This window comes from Scatophagus argus, chromosome 13 (genome assembly GCF_020382885.2).
Source record: "Scatophagus argus isolate fScaArg1 chromosome 13, fScaArg1.pri, whole genome shotgun sequence".
In the NCBI taxonomy this organism is placed as follows: Eukaryota; Metazoa; Chordata; class Actinopteri; family Scatophagidae; genus Scatophagus; species Scatophagus argus.
Window position 1 is genome coordinate 6,763,611 of NC_058505.1, and position 17,985 is coordinate 6,781,595.

General features: G+C 41.9%; 1 protein-coding gene across 5 annotated transcripts; it reads left to right on the top strand.

The window, feature by feature from the left end:
* The first annotated feature begins 861 nt into the window (after window positions 1-861).
* On the top strand, window positions 862-17,447 carry arhgef18a (rho/rac guanine nucleotide exchange factor (GEF) 18a). Of its 5 annotated transcripts, none has more exons than XM_046407541.1 (21): window positions 862-1,162; window positions 5,554-5,614; window positions 5,770-5,900; window positions 6,312-6,418; window positions 7,095-7,235; window positions 7,878-8,128; window positions 9,314-9,439; window positions 10,169-10,286; window positions 10,435-10,686; window positions 11,847-11,923; window positions 12,033-12,214; window positions 12,345-12,400; window positions 13,034-13,213; window positions 13,463-13,597; window positions 14,058-14,173; window positions 14,272-14,334; window positions 14,430-14,477; window positions 14,590-15,075; window positions 15,386-15,704; window positions 15,859-15,957; window positions 16,432-17,447. In XM_046407541.1, the coding sequence occupies exons 3-21, from the start codon at window positions 5,833-5,835 to the stop codon at window positions 16,584-16,586; spliced, it is 2,979 nt and encodes a 992-aa protein (XP_046263497.1). In that variant the 5' UTR covers window positions 862-1,162; window positions 5,554-5,614; window positions 5,770-5,832; the 3' UTR covers window positions 16,587-17,447. The 5 variants fall into 5 exon arrangements, with proteins under 5 accessions (XP_046263497.1, XP_046263500.1, XP_046263499.1 ...); XM_046407544.1 differs by having other exon boundaries at window positions 1,109-1,167; XM_046407543.1 differs by lacking the exon at window positions 862-1,162 and adding an exon at window positions 1,423-1,516.
* The last annotated feature ends 538 nt before the right edge of the window (window positions 17,448-17,985 follow it).

Here is a 17,985-nt window from a genome sequence, read left to right on the forward strand (position 1 = left end):
TTTTTAAATCACTTTTTGTCTCAGATATTCCAGTGTCCAGTTTAAGTTAACTTTTAAGTCCTGCCAATATCCTACCTGTTAAAGATGCTTCACAGCAGCGGTTGTACTGTAAAAAATACATCTAAGGCTGTCTGGGAATCAGGTGAGCTCACTCGAAGTATGTACCTGCAGATATAACTTGCAACTTAAGTATTTAATATCTGGACCCACCATATCACACAGTCTCCCCCAGCAGGTGGGATCCCAAAGTTGTTCTGGCATTCAAGATCCTGTGCACATTTTATGGACTTTTCATTCAAACTGGCTTAACTGGCTCATATTTAACCTAGGGGCAATGGGTGGCTAAAGGTTAGAGAAGTGACCTTAATAGTTAAAAGTTAAAATAAAATCTTGGAATCAGACTTTTACAAAACATTCACCCCCACAAGGTCTATTTAGTTCAGCGACTTTCTCTTCCTGAGGACTGCTGTTAGTATCATCACCTGCTGTTTGCTTACACAAGTAATCTCAGTCTGTCTGGATCACAAAACCACATCCTGAACCAGAGTAATCAGGGTGAGACTGGTGAAAGTCATCTTTGCAATACAGTGATCAATCAAGTTATGTTGTCACGTATGTTAACAGTAGCTATAAAATTAATTTCCTGTCATGATATGAAAATGTAATGAAAAGAAATGCTGTCTGGCAAATACAACCTGCATAAAAAAACACCTCAGGTTTGACAGCAGCTGGTGGTCATTTCAGAAATCAATCTGGTACTTTATTATTATTTTTTTTAATCAAAGCCAAATAATAAGCAGCATTACAGCAGAGCACGCGGGGTCACCTGCACGCCTCGTGTTTGCATCAACGTGAAGACGGACTGCGTCTGAGCGGCAGTCAGCGTTGCTCAATGGGCTGGCGGAATGTGCTGTAACTGAACCCAGCGACTCCCACAATGCTTAGAGAGGGAAGGAGGGCTCATTCAGAGGAGGCTGGGATTTCTCTTCAAACAACTCCCTCCAGCTCGCCTTATTGTTTTGTTATTCGTGCACTTGCTCCTCCTGAGACATCCTCCCCTGTCTCTTCCTGTTGATGGGAGCTGTTGAAGAGATGTCGCTTTCCATAGCCTGGAAATAAACAGAAAGTGCGCACTGCCGTCGCTGCTTACTTTCAACACCAGGTAAGGTGAGACTATTGTTGAGTTGAGTTGATATATATATATATATATATATATTTTATTTATTTTTTTTTTTGCTGATAGACCAACAGGGCAGCCTGTCAAGCTGATAAACGTCCACTGCGTAACATTTTGAATGTTACAACAGTTGACGTTAGCTAGCAAAACTAGCTAACAGCACTAGCTAACTAACTTTGCCGATCCTGACAGCAGTACTTGGTCAATGCGTTGACCTGTTGCGTTTTTGTTTTTTTTTTTACGGCGACGTGATGCGGCAACCTGACAAGAATTTCTTCTTCCTCTACGTGTTAATTTTTGTCGTTGAACATCTGAGGCAGTAAATAACGCCGGTGTGAGGTAATTTGATGATGTTGTCGCTGTCAGTTTGCTCAGGATTAGCTGAGGTGGCGCACGTTGGGATGCGTGCAGGTGGCTAAGCTAATGAGCGAGTCACCTGCAGCCGCTCCTGCCTCGGCTCTCGACTTTCCAACTGTTTGTTTTATTCGCCGGGCCTGACTGATTTAACCCGACGTTGTGAATTCAGGTCAGTTTCTCTCTCACGGCACCTTGACATTCCTGACATTTTCCTCCCGCTGGGGTTATACAGAAACACTAACGGTAACGCCTTGCGATATCCCCCCCGTTAGATGAGAGATTGTGGTGTTTTTACGACGTGTTTAGAGAAAACCATAAACTTTTCCTGCAGTTAAATATTCACAGCTGAAGTGCAAGTTGTTGTGGAAGGATAAATTGTGTGTATCACATGCACCGTTTTTAGAAACTTGAGTATTTTTCATAATGGAAGTCATTGAGTTCCATTATTTTCCATACAATGTGATGGGGAAACATCACATTTCACTGTAAATCATGTCTGTGTGTCCTTATGGAACAATTGCATGATTCCTATTGGAGGTACTGCAGCCCAGCAAGATATAAAGCAGAATTCAACCTTAAGATAATCATTTATACTAATTGTGGTTAAAGTATAATTTAGAAGAAGTTTGTCAGTTTGTTACACAGTTTACTCACACATTGGCCTGGAAAACAGACATGTGGTTGAGGGGAGAGATGTTAGAGTGAAGATGCCACATATTAGCTGTGCCAGTCTGGTACAGTTTATGGTTAGGAAGCGCTGTAGGTTACCTGAGTCTCACACTGCATACACAAACATGTCACTTTTCTGTCAGGTACAACAACCTCAACACATTGGCATGCGTTTCTGTCAGTATTTAAACGTGAATCATACCCTTCTCAGTCCAAGGGAAAAGTGACATTCGTTTGTGCTGACACAAACACATTGGCATGCCTTAACGGCCCACTACAGTACAACTAAAAAAGCTGCCAGTATCGAAAAGTTAATGAGTGAACCTTGTGTCAGGGACAGTGGATGAGAAGGCAACATGGAAAGCTGCAAGCGAAACCTGTTGCTATGAGGATGGGAATGATTTCACAGTCATCTGGTGTTCATGTTTTTGACAAATTATACCTGTGTGATAATGTGAAACACATACAGCCTCCAGGGTTTATTAGGAACAAGAGCCACACGGATCACTGGTTTCTTTGTCGTCTTTTATGTCTTCCTCAGGCTAATGGGTATAGTTTCACAGCTGTTAACAGTCGGTGGCCTGGTTTCACTCGTCTTTTCATAATAGAACATCAGCAACCTTCACTTGCTTCAATAGTCTTTTTGTTGTTGTGTTCAAGTGACTGCAGCCCACATTTTTCAAAATGACACTACTTTCCACAAACACAGCATTTAGGAGTTTTTTTCCACGTATTTCTTTCCGCTGCAGGGTACTTGGCGGACTTGCTGGTCTTGTTTTGTCTCTTCGTGGGGAATGACCTGTATTTCATGCTCTCTGTTCTCACCCAGTGTGGGTGAATAATTTGAGGTGTGGCTGTAGTTGACAACAAGGGGCTGAACCATACAACTACAGTATGCCTAATAACATACCACGAGGCTCAGGAACAAGTCTTTAAAGAAAGAAATATGATACAAGCTCCTGGGGAAAGTGCTTAAGATTAACAATCATGTATGTAGAAAATACTTTTGTATGATCAGTTGAGTGCAAAGAATAGATTTGCTGCTGTTTTATTGCAAAAAGTGGAAACAGAAAAGCGGAATGGGAAAACTCATTTGATTTCTTTTGGCATAGTATCATAATGCGAATTGTGTGATTTATTTATTTTATTATTTTTTATTTTCTGCATTTTCTTTATAAAAAACAAATGGCAGAAAATTGCCACACTTCCTCACACTAAAACCAGCAAACGTCTGACACGTGGACGGCTATGTCTGTCCAGCCAGTCTGTCTGCTGCTTTTGTCCAGACTGACATCAACTTTTGTACAGTCATCATCCCCAAAAGATGAATCTGGCCGACTTTGTTGATCCTCTTGTCTTTTTCCTCCTGTGCTATCATCCAGTTTGGTCAGATTTTTCATTCCTTTGGCTGTACTTTGTGTTTGCTGCTAATTAGCAGATGTTAATATGTTAGCATGCTAAATTCATGATGATCAGTGATGATGAAGATGATGATCACGGTAAAAAGACCTGGTTAGCATCAGCGTATTAGCACGCTGTCCTAAGTATTTAAGCATTAAGCAGTACTGTGCTTGAGTGTAGTCTTGTATGGGTGCTAACATGGCAGTAGACTCTTAGTTTTGACACTTATTAAGTGATTTAGGGGATTATCACATTGTTTTAGCACCTGCAGATTGTTTGGGAACAATCATGTGGATTATTTGCCTGAATATTTTAAAATGAATATGCACTCTGTGACTCATCTGTCTCTATAATTTTGTCTTCAGGGCTCAGCAAACAATAGGCCTGACGATGACATATTTGATAAATATCATCCTTTCTAGCATTAACGGCTGCACCACAGTAACTATTAAAGCTTTAAATCAGGCTTCAGTTGTGTGAAATCAATAAGAAAATGCTTCCACCTTGCGTGGCATTGCTAGCTGATTATCCCATCACTCTTATCAAGTGAATAAGTTAAAAACTAGTCATTTGATTTTTAGAATGACACCCCCCTCTCACAGCATTGGGAGACTTTCAGCCTGAGTTAAAGCCCTCGTGGCTGTGACGTGTTTTAATCCAAATAGCTTGCTGCAAACACTGATACGTGCTCGTGTTGTGCGGTGTGCGTCAAACAGGTGAGCCAGAGGCTGGCAGGTGAGCTCCTGTGTGAGTTTGTGTCACAGCTCCTTTAGTCAAACAATAACGTGTATGTTTTAGGTGTGTCCGACTTTGAACGACTGCTTCTTCTCTTCTAAAACTCTCACTGTTAAAGCTCATAACCCTGGACATGCAGCAGTTTGTAGCTGGGGGAAAAAAGTGGACGTTTCTTTAGCAGTTATGGCCTCTTCCCATGTGTATGCCTCCTGTGTTTTTGACTTAAATTTAATTCATTGTCCATGTTTATCTGTTCAGTTTGATTTATGTTATCGTGCACATTAGAAAACTGTTTTCCTCCTCCTGTCTGATTTGCCACAAGCTTTGTTACTGTTGCCTTTGTTGCCTCAGTTATAGGCCTTTGTACACAGCAGTGGATCAGTCAAGGGCCCATTGGCATGTGCACTCAAACACAGTCTGAGAGTGTGTTTACATGGACATAAATATCCCAGTCATGGTTGGAGGGTTTGTATTTACACATGTAAAAGATGTAACTCTAATGTGATCAAAGCAGATGTGTTGTGTGATATGTGTTTTTATGGACATGAGTGTCCTACTTTTATCTCTGCTCTTTCCTCCTTAGTTTTTATCTGCTGGTTTAACTGGATTTTTTTTTAAAAATGGTTTTTTTCCAGTGTGAGAAGGAAACTGAGGGCGTAACACAATAAGCAGAGGCAAATGTATTGATTATTTTTAGTGACATAGATAATTAGCCTGATAGAACATAGAAATGCGGAACAGTTTTACTTAAGAGATCGATGTGAAAAGATGTGTCAGTCATAGGATTATTATGGTATCTTTCAACACTTTCACACCCTCGTCCTGCAGAGATCAGAGAAAAGAGGAAAATGCTGAGTGGGTTAGAGCTTGGTGACATGATATACATCTCACGTAATGTCTCTTTAAGGAAGAATAGGAACAGTTGATCTGTGTGTGTGTGTGTGTGTGTGTGTGCAAGCAGCGACTTTACCTGTCACAGTCATGAGTAGCTGCTCGTAACCATTATACAGCTCTGTTCTCTGGCATGATTTGTGTGTGTGTGTGTGTGTGTGTGTGTGTGTGTGTCTTTCCCTCAGAGCTGGTCTGACTTGAGCTGCTCTGTCACACTTTGTCAAACCAGTTCCCTCTCTACAGGCCTGATAGGTTTTGCAACAGTCGTTGTTTGGATTCAGCACCATGAAATGCGCGTTCTTATGGTCCTTTTTCTTTTCTAGGTAGCACTTCTGTTTGAGGTCTTGTGAGTCAGAAGAGTGCTTTCAGAAACAAACAATAAAGGTACCTTTATTTTCATTTCCTGTGAACCCTAAGTCCTTGAAATCACTGCTTTTAATCTGTGTATTTCAGTGGTTTTGTTTTGTAGTGATGTGAACATATTGTTGTACGAAACTCGTCAAATGTTTTGCTTTCTTCTCTCCTCCCTTCTTTCTCAGTTCTGGGTAGAGTTTTCTCTCCCGGCCTCCTATGGCCTCCCTGCCCGAATCCTCAGTCCAGGCATGACCGTCACCCCTAAGAAGCATAGCTCTCAGCCCGGTTGCTCCTCTTACGCCAACACCAGTCCAAGGTTGGTGAACTCTTATTTTAAGAACTCATTTTAGTCATGCACTTTTGAGTCTTAGGCCACATTCACAGCACAGCTGACTGTGTTCAAATTTAGTTTTTCCTCATAGGTGACAGATTGTTTTCCAGTCAAATGTTAGCAGGTGAAATACAAACCAAGTGTGCAGTACAAAACCTGATTCACAGTCATGTGATGCCTTTTGTTGTTTTTACTGGCAGTTCTCCTTTTGACGTAAAGGTTTTTGTTATACTTGGCATCAGATAGATAACGTCAACCACTGAAGTCTGATAGAGGCTTCACTGCTGAATTAAGCAACAATACCAAAGGCTTACAAGCATTAATGTGTGTGTGTGCGTGTTTGTGTGCTGACATCACTTTTACCTGTTGAGCTTCATCTCATAACTTGCCGACTAGATCCGGTCCAGTGCAGATGGATGAGGCAGATGGCCTGCGTTTGAAGCTCTCCTCTGAGGACTCCGTGTCGCTGGTTCCCTCGTTGGCTGAGCCCATCAATCTAGAAGGTCAGCTGGCCACTATCAAGTGGGATGAGGAGCTGCTGAAAGCTCCCTCCCTGAACCTTTGTTACAACAACATGATATATAACGTCACTGAGAAGTACAGCTTGTGAAAACTTTGATGTAGATTTTAATTGGATGTCCAAGTCGTTATTATATTTGTGGAATGCGCCATTGTGTAAAGAAATCAAGGAACTCCACACACATTTACTCGCCTTATTAATGACATTTTATTCATCAGACCTTCACCTGGAAATATTCTAACAGTTAGTGTAGTCGGTGATCCACTGTGTATTACATTGTGATTCACAAGCAAGAATTTTTGATCCTATGCAGTGGTCAGTAAGCTCTTATGGTGTGCAAAAACCTCAGTTTAGTGATTGAATGAGTTTTTGATCGTGTGACAGGAATTTTCCCAAGGTCATCTTGGCCAGGCAATTCAAAATAAGAATAAAAGAGTTTTGATGATTCAAATTCAAATTTAGCTCAAATAAAGACCAGTGCAAAATATGACGTAAATAACATTTATGCCACAAAAGTAAGACATCTAAAAACAATTAAAAATAACCTGCAACCTGAACCTAATGAATCACCGAGATCCGCTCATACTCATATGACCACAAAGCACAAGTCTTGTTTTGGGTGATACACGTCTCAATGTGACTTCCTGTGTGTCGCCCAGATTCCCATTATGCTCTGCTGCAAGGCGATCTCGAGTCCAACGCACAGCACCTGGAAGCAGAGTCATGGAGCGTGGCTGTGGACCAGAACTACCTGAAGGCCCTGAACAGAGAGGCTGTTAAAAGACAAGACGTCATCTATGGTAGCTTTAATAAATACCCTGTAAAAACCAAAAACCACATTACGCTTTCAGTAATGGTTTCTCGTCTTTTAAACAATGTGTGTAGGCACAGGCAGAATTTTCTCATGTCAGTCATCACAAGGTGAATCTTTTGTCAGTGATACCAGAGATGACAGAGCCTATAATTACGGCGATGACTGATATTTTCTTAAACCCAGAGTACCTTTTGATCGTTAACATGTCTAGTTATTATGACACCAGGATTTAAAGAATTAATTTTCCTGGTATGACCTGCTTTTATTTACTTGCATGTTAAGCAGCAGTTCTTTTTGTGTTGGCGATAAAGCAGCTTTGCTTGTCCTACTTAGAGCCAAATACCTTGCTCAATGGTTGTTGAGTAATTAGCAGCCAGATGTTTTGGTACCCCACAAAAATATCATGTGGATGTATTTTGTGTTTTGATAGTTTCTCCAAAAAAAAAAAGGGTGTAAATATCCTCATTTTTGTTTTTTCATTTTTTTAACGATCTTATCCACTCGACCTACATGCTTCTTTATTTTCCTGTCCTTGTGCTTCTGTGACAGTGTGAATTTCCCCAGTGCGGGACTAATAAAGGCCTGTCTTATCTTATCTTAACATTCCTTCTCTTTACCAATTCCCCAGAGTTTATCCAGACGGAGATGCACCATGTACGCACCTTAAAAATCCTTCTGCATGTCTACATGCATGAGTTGAGACAGTCTTTGCTGATAGAGGAGGCCAAGCTGGAGCGGCTCTTCTTTGGAGTAGAAAGCCTGCTCAACCTCCACCAGCACTTCCTTAACTGCCTTAAAGCTCGCCAAAACGAAAGTCAAGAGGACGGAAACCCAAACAACTATCAGATCACACAGCTAGGAGACATTCTCATCTCTCAGGTAGGGTAGAGTAAAGTGAGCAACTCGTCATCAGTCTAATTGATCTTCTCAAATCAGTGGGTTGAAACAGCAAATAAGAGGCAGGGGACATCCAGGTTTTTTAATTAAAAGGGATATTTTGTTTTTAGGGGATTTTTCTCCAGAGTTTGATTTGCAAGCACTTAAATTTATGGAGTGTGTGTTTTGTTTTGTTTTTGTTTTTCTGTTTCTGAAGAAATAGTTCTGCTTAAAATCTAAGTCTCATTATTTATTATTTAGTCATTATTATTTGTGTTTACACGTTGGCACGGAGGTCTGCAACAAAGCAGTCTGATAGCTCAACCAGGAAATCAGCTGTCAGAATTGGGATTAGGTGACAACACTCTCATAGTGTGCTCTCTCTGAAAAGAGGATGGAGATAAGTTCCTACCACTCAAACATGCAGTACTATTAATCCTGCTGTGTTCCTGGCTTAGCTACACTCTGTTACTCTTTATATGTGGTTTATTCATCCACCTTTCTCCATGTGCTGACTGAGTGCACAGGTATCCACAGGAATGGTCGGTATGTCTGAAACGCATGGGTGTGTTTGCTCCATAAGCCCAGGAATGATGCTGTGTCACTGGTGTCATGTTCTTGAAGAAGCCTTTTTAATTCTGCCCATTCTGTCAGTCGTTCACGGGTGACAATAACAAATGAGCACCCACACCCTTTTGTATAGGATTGTAAATAGGATTAAATTCCACGTTTCTGGCATCAGTTTGAGTCAGACGACTTGTGAACCCCACAGAGGAGGAAAGTTTAATTGAAGCAGCCTTGCATGTTATGTCCTTGGGTCTGTGTCATAGTCGTAAACCTGAAATCTGAAAGATAAACTCATTAGAATCAGCTGACAGTCACTGTGATCTCACAGAACTTCCTGTGTGACAGGACAAATATCAAATGATATGTCAGACAATATGATGCTTTGCTGTGTGGTAGGTGTGTGTTTTATGTGGGCCATGAAGCCTCAGTATCTAAGGGGCAAATCTGGTTGGGGTCTTCATGATCCTCTCCTGCCTTCTGCTGTTTCCCTTTCCCAAAATAAACACAATTTTGATGTTTTCTGTTATGTGTTTGCAGTAACGTCAGTGCAGCCATGTGACTGTTAAATTGTATCTTTCTTTAGAAATACTATGTAATGTCTTTTTTTTCCTTTTGTGTTAGTTTTCAGGTACAATGGGAGAAGGAATGATCGAGTGTTACAGTGTTTTCTGCAGTCATCACAATGAAGCCATCAGCTTCTACAAAGAGCAGCTGCAGAACAACAAGAAATTCCAGAACCTTATTAGAGTAAGTGCAGTCTGCACTCACTGGTCCTTTTATGTACATGGATGTGATTTTTCTTCACAGCACAGTGAGCCCTGTGGTTGTGTTTTGTTACAGAGAAAATGGCAAAAAGAAACTGAAGTGAATTTGTAGCATTAGTCTAAAAACTGGTCTGTTCACAAACAACAGTGATGATATTTTTTTTACCAAGAATGATGCCAATAACAAAATTCTTTCACTTTCACTCAGTTAACAGCTAAGACTACTGAAGGATCATATTATATAAGCACGCAGTACTGATCAAATGTAAATCACGTTCTTCTTCCCACATAGCATATTGTTGATTAAAAAGTTTCCAGAACCATATTTTTGTATACTTTTTGTCTCTAAAACAAGAAAGTTTATGACAAGTTGGCCACCATTTTGTGTCCTACTTCGAAACAGAGGCTCTGATCAAATAGTCCAACCCTGCAGTGCTGATCAAATATGAATAAATGCTCTGCCGCTGCACAGTGTGTTTCTCGCTTGAAATGTTATCAGAATCCCAAAGCAAAGAGCGGAGGCGGCAGTGTGACGTCATTCTCTGTTCAGGACGCCATTTCTCCACTGTATCTTTATGTTGTTTCCTAATGTTCAAAACATCCAATGTTTAACCTTTAAACTAAGACCGTTTCCTGTTGAGAGGAGAGTGGCAGGAATCATGCAAGCCTTGAAAACCAAAATATATTTTCTATATCTTTTTTTTTTTAACAGAAAATAGGCCAGCTGCCCCTTGTGCGAAGGTTGGGAATCCCTGAGTGTTTTATGTTGGTGACCCAACGCATCACAAAATATCCCATCCTGGTAGAGCGAATCCTACAGAACACCGAAGGTAAAATCTCACTTTGACTTGGTCAAATCCAACTGGCGACTTGGCTTCCTTCTCTGATGACTCATGCTGGATTGGTCCTACATGTAAAAAGTTTTCTAGTGTTTAAATAAAGACGGTTTGATTTCGATATGTTTCATGCTCCTTTCAGCGGACACAGACGAGTACAAGTCTCTGGTGCAGGGTTTGGCGCTGATCAAAGACGCCATCTCCCAGGTGAACGATCAGGTCTGTGAATACGAGAAAGCTGCTCGCCTGAGAGATATCAGCCTGCGTCTGGAGCCAAAATCTCAGGTCCGGCTGAAGGAGGGCCAGCTGTTCCGCAGGGAGGATCTGCTCCAGGTAAACAGGAAGCTGCTGCACGAAGGGCCCGTCACATGGAAGTCCTCCGGTAGACAGAAAGGTTTGTGATGAATTTATTGACGCTGTGTCTGTTTGTCTGTGGCTCAGTCCCTGCCCTTTGCTCTCATAAAAATTGAAAGTGGTGTAAGACTGATGTTCTGATGGTCAGAAACTGTTTTCCCTGCACTGCAAAGGGAAATTAACAGTTAAAAAACTTCATCTGATCCGATATGAATTTCCCTGTCAGCATCACTCATTCACAATATTGCCTTGTTCATTAAACAGTTTTATTTTCTTGTGCATAAGTGATATGTTACAGTAGAATTTATCACAGCATAAGAAGGCAGAACAAGAGGCAGTTAATAACTCTGCCTATAACCTCGACATGTGTCTTGGGCCACCACGAGTCACGTCAGAGCAGCTTCTGTGTGCCTGTTTTATGCACGTCACAGTTCATTTTACAATTGTGCAATACATCTGCATGGAAACATCCGTTTTTCCGGTTCTCTGCTCACCGAGGCTCTTCCTCGAATTTGTCACCATTTTCAGGATTCAAACGGTCCTTGAAATCCTTGTGAATTGGGGGGGGGGGCTTTAAAGTTTTTATTCAAAAAAAAAAAAAAGGCGTAAATAGAAATAGGTCATTGAAAGTGCTTGAATTTAGGGGCTTTGTACAAGAACAGAAATTCTTTGATATTTTTTACTTAAAAAAAAAAAAATCCCGTCTGACGTTGATTAATGGGCTACGTGCTGTCTATGCAGTTGCCTCATTGTTTGTGTGTCTCTCTTTAATTGTTGCCTTTGAGCTTCTGCATAATGTTGTAAAGCCTTCTTGTTCTCATTGTGAAAAAAAAAATCTCAGTGTTGTTACAGTAAATAACTTGATCTTGATCCATGTCTCAAACTACGACATATCCGGCCTTTGAATTCAAGGGATTACTGTAGTGTTACAATGACGACATTTTAAACCTACTTCCCTTTGTGGTTTTTTTAAGAGGTTCACCTGTGGGGCAGATAGCTTTTGTGAAAGCTTTGTGAAAAATTCAGGGAACTTGTATAGCTGCATATTTTTATGTCATTAATTAAGCGTGGAAGATTAACAGTCACATGTCACGTGAGCCGCAGTAGACATGTCTCAAGTCCATCCTCTGTGGCAGCTTGAGTCATACTGTACATTCAGCACTTGTGTTGTTTTGATGCTGAGAGTTTGTCTCCCTGCAGACGTCCACGCTGTGCTGCTGTCAGATGTCCTCCTCCTCTTACAAGAGAAAGATCAGAAGCTTGTGTTTGCTGCTGTGGTGAGTTCTGTCCAAACATTAAGTAACTTGGACTTTTAAGTGATTGTTAAGATACAAGCAAGCCATAATAACAATAATAACACCTGCTGTATTACCACGACTCATGTAGGATAACAAACCACCAGTGATCTTACTTCAAAGGCTGATAGTCAGGGAAGTGGCTCATGAGGACAAAGCCATGTTCCTTATCTGTGCGTGCACCACCAGCATGCCAGAGATGTATGAGATCCACACGGGATCCAGAGAGGAACGTATCATGTGGACGGCGCTGATACGGGAGGCTGTGAACCGGTAAGCAGAGCACTTCTAGGAAGATGGAGGAGAGAAGGGGTTTTATTCAGAATTGAAACTCAGTTTTGTTGTCATCGTTATTGTGAAAATATGACAGTGACAGATACTGACCAAGATGTCTGTGATTCAGCTATCCAGAAGAGGAGCTGTACCGCGAACTGACTGCTAGACTGCAGCAGTTTCAAGGTAAGGCAGCCGAGATGATTGGCAACCTAACAAGCCACACAGAGCACCTTGTCTAGAGTTGACCACCTGATAAACCTGTCTTACACAAGAGTTTACAATGTGGAAAGGATAATTAACTGAAAGTGTCTCATAGTCAACCATAGAAATGTCTGTGTGCTTGGTTAACAAGCCTGTTTCATTCATGAATTCAAATGCCTTAACAAACCTTGTCATTTCAGATCAGATGAGACTTTATTGATCCCTGAGGGGAGAAATGAAATTGTTATGAATGATATGAAATTATATCGTTCTGTAATTCACGAGCCTTCTGTAGGTAGAGGTGCTTGTTTGGAGGTATTTATCACATGGCAGGATTTTCATAAAGAAGGTTGTCTGCACACTGAAATGTGCAAGTCTGAAGATTTTTCATCATCGCATTACTTGCATGAAGCCTGCAAATTTCAGTGTGTGTACATGCGAAATCTGCTTTTACTCTATATTTTGCTTTTGTCTTATTCTTTGGTCGTGAAATGTATACATTTTTTCCTTTGTTTGTGTGCGCTAAGTAAGGCATGATTTGCCAGAGAAGCCATACTCAGATTTTGCATTGACTCAACAAATGTGTGGTTTATTGAACGCTTCTGCTCTTTTTAGATGTTCTAAAGATAAGGGATGACATTATAAAGCAAAACCTGTTAGAGAAACAGCAGATCTTTGCTGCTCTCTATGAGACTGTGATGGAGCAGGAAGCCCCCCACAAAGGGCTGCTGCTCCGAGGAGACGCCACTGACCTCCAGCAGGGGGAGACGCTGCTAAAAGGAGCCATTGATGAGGGTAAGCGCTGACACGGACACATCAGTTTTCTGCTGTCTGCTTTAGAAAGAGTTCACCTTTCTTAATCAGTCTTGTTTGTCATGGTTGAAATAATAATAATAAAATATCCCAGTAGCCCAAATTTAAATTCTGGTTGTATGCACTGAAGTAAATAATCCTTGTTTACTTTCCCTATAGCCAAAGGGCAACAATGCTGTTTAAAGGAGGAGATTAAGGAGGTGTTTTGTTTTGTTTTTTCTTTGTCTGCAGTGGAAAACCTGCAAAACTTGCTCTTCTCAAGAATAAGCGATCCAAATCTTCTCAAGGATGAGGGCAGCCAGCAGCTGAGGAAGGCTGAAAATTTTCAAGTGATGGACAGTAACGCCGTTGCAAGCACCGTGAAAAGTAAGCTTACGTAAAGGTAGTGACATTAGCTCTTTTTACGCATGTCAATTTCAGTGTGTTGACAATGAGGACTGCAAAAGGAGTTCCTATAAAGACGGACTAACAAAAGTTTCTGTTTTATTTACTGATTTATTTACGTTCAGCCTGCAGGTTCAAAGTAAATTTTGGCATACGTATAAACAGGTAGTGAGTCACTGTTGTTTTATATGCTAAATATGTATATTCAAATTTGTTTCAAGCATCAGTTGTATTGGCCTTTCTCACAATAAGCCCAATCATACTGACAGCTTCTTAAAAAAACAACAACAAAAACACGTTCTGAGCTGAGAGACAAAGCGGAGACTGCAGCTCCATCCAGCTGCTTGCACCTGTACAATACGTGTCAATCGGACGTCTCTGCTCACACTGAATATGTGAAGGCGTTTACAGACTTTGCATGTGTGTGATTTAATTTCCTCAGATGGCAACGCAGCTGAGGGGCCCGCTGGCAGCAAGGACAATGCAGTGTGCAGCAGTCATGACACTCGTGGCCCTCAGCTCCAAGAAATATACTACTCTGAGAGCCTGGAAGAATCTGTGAGTGAGACCCATGTAAAGGAGCCAAACCTCGCTTCCATTCTGATGCTCAAAATATTAATGTCATTATTGTCATTAACGTGCTGCTCTTTTTCAAGGCTGATGATGACACACATGTGCCAAACAGCAGTTTAACCTCCTGTGATTTCCCTCAGGCAGAGGTGACACTTCTAATACCAACTCTGTTAACTATTTTCCATCTGTGTTCATTCGTGCAGAAATGTTTATCTGTCGCTGCAATGCTTTTTTTCTGCAGGTGTGTGACAGGGTGATACTGCTCGCACAGAGGCTGTACAGCTTACAAGTAAGGTGTTCTGAAATCTGCATTTTATTCAGCAGTAATAAATTTCATGTTTGCCTTTGGTAGACGTCATGTTCCACCTTCACATGTTTGCATTAAATTCATCAACACGCAGGCCATCATCGCCCAGCAGGACAGCCAGATTGAGCTGCAGCACACCTTTCAGTCAAAGAGCAAGCAGCCCGCTCGACACTACAGCAGTGTGCTGCTCGAGCAGGAGAAGCAGCGGAACTTGGAGAAGCACAAGGAGGAACTGGCCAACTTGCACAAGCTGCAGGCCCAGCATCGAGAGGAGCAGCAGCGCTGGGAGAAGGAGAAGGAGCGGCAGAGGATACAAATCGAGACCCTGGAGGCTCAACTGCAGCAGAGGGAGGAGGACTGCCGAAAGTGGGAGGAGAAGCTCAGTGAGGAGAAGGCCGAGCTGGAGAAGCAGAGAGAAAACTATCAGCAGGACCTGGAGAGGCTGAGGGAGTCCACAAAATCAGTAGACAAGGAAAAGGAGCGTCTGAATCAGGAGAAGGAACGTCTTGAGCAGCAGCTGGAGAAAATAAAGAAGCTGATCCCAAACCCCGGACACTCCAGTTATGATGATCCTGCACAAGTAAGAAATAGGATCTGACTGTCTGTGTACATTGTCTGTGTATCTCCCCACGTGTTCACAACATATTTCTTTTCCACCACAAAGTATATAATTTAGTCAGGCAGCATTAACTTAACAATAGCGGTTTAAAGAACTAACTTGAGCCTTGATTTAACTTTGTCACATTTGATCAGCAACTTGACAATGACTTTGACTTCAAATGCATTTGAGTCAGTTAATGCTCACAGGCAGAATTTAAACATGAGTTCAGTTTATTTAGTTCCATGAAATAACAGAGTTTGAGTCAAGCATTTATTTTTTTTCTCCCCAGTACTTGAACCTCTCCAGCTACGCGTCATTCAGAGGAGGCACAGTGAACGGAGGTGGGAGTCTGGCCTTACTGCCAAAGATCAAAGCCTTGTCTGCCACCTCAGACCACACGGAGGTTCCTCCAAAGGTTCCACCTCGCAGGGAGAGCATCATCTCCCAGCTGCCCAAGCCCGAGCTTCCCATCCAGCTGATCAGCACCACCAACCAGGTGCACAAGCCTGCGCCCGTGCAGCAGCAGATCCCCACCAAGCTGGCTGTGCTGCCCAAGGGGAAGGAGAAAGCCTTCAAAAAGGGGTCCCACCAGAGAACGCACAGTGCAGGTCAGGATTCAGGCCTGTTAACTTAGCCCTTGACTTAATGTCAAGTGGGTAACGCAGCTAGCAAGAAGCAAGATGCCTCAAACTGCCTCCAGATCCAAATGCTGTAATGATTTGGTTAAGTGCATCAACCCCTGTCCTGTCGGTCTACTTCCAGCCTCGATAGATGTGAACCAGGTGCTGCCCATCCGGGGGAAAGAAGGAGGCAGTCTGAGAGCCAAAAGGAGGAGCAGTCCTCAACGAATCTACCATTCAGGTACACACAATCAAAGAGAAGTCAGTCAGTCATAAAGGCATCGCCCAACTCGTCAGATTTGTTCCGATATCCACATTTAATCTGAAGCCATCGACCAGAAAGTCTTTTTGGTTTATAAAACACTCTCCGCCCCCCTCCAGACATGTGACTTGGCTATAAAAGTCGGGTTCTCCAGAGAGCACAAGTGCTCCTTGCCCTCCATGTTTAGGCAAGAGTTGTGAGATTGGTTGTGGTTAGGGTGAGCCAATCAAAGGCAGAGCAGGGTGGGTCAAAACAATCACTTTATGTATGTGGTGCGGGTTGGCAGTCGTAGCTCTGGTTGGTGACTGAACAGCTGCCCTCTCTGGGTAATCTGAGATCCTTTAAACTCAGACGAGAGCGCAGGATTGACTTGTGTTTTCAGGTGTTGGTGTCATTTTACAGGTACCTTACTGTATCTCCATTCATTTATTCGTCTTTCCATTCTCCCTGCAGGCACCTTCAACCCACCGGGATCCAGCCGCAGTGTGAAAACGTCTCAGTCCTTTAGCACATTAAACAAGGGCGGCAGTGAGGCTTCACCCCCTGCACCACCTCCTTTTCCCAAAGATGTTCTTGAAACAAGCAAAGAGAAGGTAATATTCCTTTAATCTCGAACTCCCGACTGGACTGTGGACGAGGCCTTGTGCGCCATAAAGACTGATGGAACTGTTGAAAGACATTTGACATGAATTTACGATGTCCATGTCTGTAGCAACATGAAGAGTCATGTCACCATGATGGAATTTTATCGATGGAAACGAGCTGTTTGCTCCCGGATTAACTGAACTTGGAAAAAGCAAAATATTTATGAAAAGCCCAGTTAGACATTGGGAAACCTGTTTTAAATGGAGATGAAGCGAAAACAGAAGACTTTGCCAAAAATGTTTATAAGAAGTTCTTTTTTTTTTAATCATTTTTATTTTAAATGAATGTAGGTTGTCTTTAACCATTTAGCACTCGTGTCTGAACTCTAAAGCCTTTGTTTTAATTTAATGAACGATGGAACACTTTCTAAGGAAGCTGCAGATGTACGAAGTTCACATCTGTGTAGAGACGAAGCGCCAAGCGCAACATTTTTATCTCAGTAATAATCAGATGACCTTAACAATTTGTACTGTGGTCCTGCTCGTCAGTACGCGCTGTAATCATTATAATTCATAGGGTATGTGGAACAAAATGGCTGTGAACTTTATTGTTTGCAAATACTATGACGTCTTTTATGCACTCCCTGCCTGGAGACGGTGACACGACACACCAGCAGGGTTTTATCAGACAGCTGCTGAAGACATTTATGAGAATGACTGTCATTTACTGTTAAATAATGTTGTCACATGACTAAACCTTAAGCATTATGTTGATGATTTTCTCTGGCAGACACGCATTGACTGCTGTCACCTTTTGCTGCCCTGTAAAAATTTTTCCAAGTCCCAGCTTATGTGTCATGGAATAAAAAGGTGGTTGGCTTGAAACTGATTGTTGCATGCGTTGACTTCATGCGGATAAAATAGTCTTATGGTACATCACAACAGTGATGTCACAGTGCGTTCTGGTCTTGGGCTTTTGATTTCATTGCCTTGTCGTCGTACCTTGACTTGCTTCAGTAATTTACTTTATGCCGTGTGATGTCCAAACGAAACACACATGCTTTTACGTTCATCTGCACAAGTTCGCTTTGCCTAACGGAAGTCAAACTTTAAAACTTTAAACGGATAAGACACTTTTTTTAGAAAAAAAAAAAAACTGTTTTACAGTATTTGCTGTAATCATACCTCCTTTTCATACTGGTCTTGAAGAGATCACTTCCTAACAAACTTCCAGTGTAAATGATTGGAGGAGGAGGTGGGACAAAATCGGCTGTCCTCACTCTGCAAAAATACATCTGAAAGTTCCTCTGAGGCTAATATGAGGCTCCAGCAGTCTGAGTGTGACAAATCATGTGAGCATCCTCCAAAGTTAGTGTCTTGGACAAATTTCCCTCTTTATATTTACTGTCTGTCTGCAGCTCAG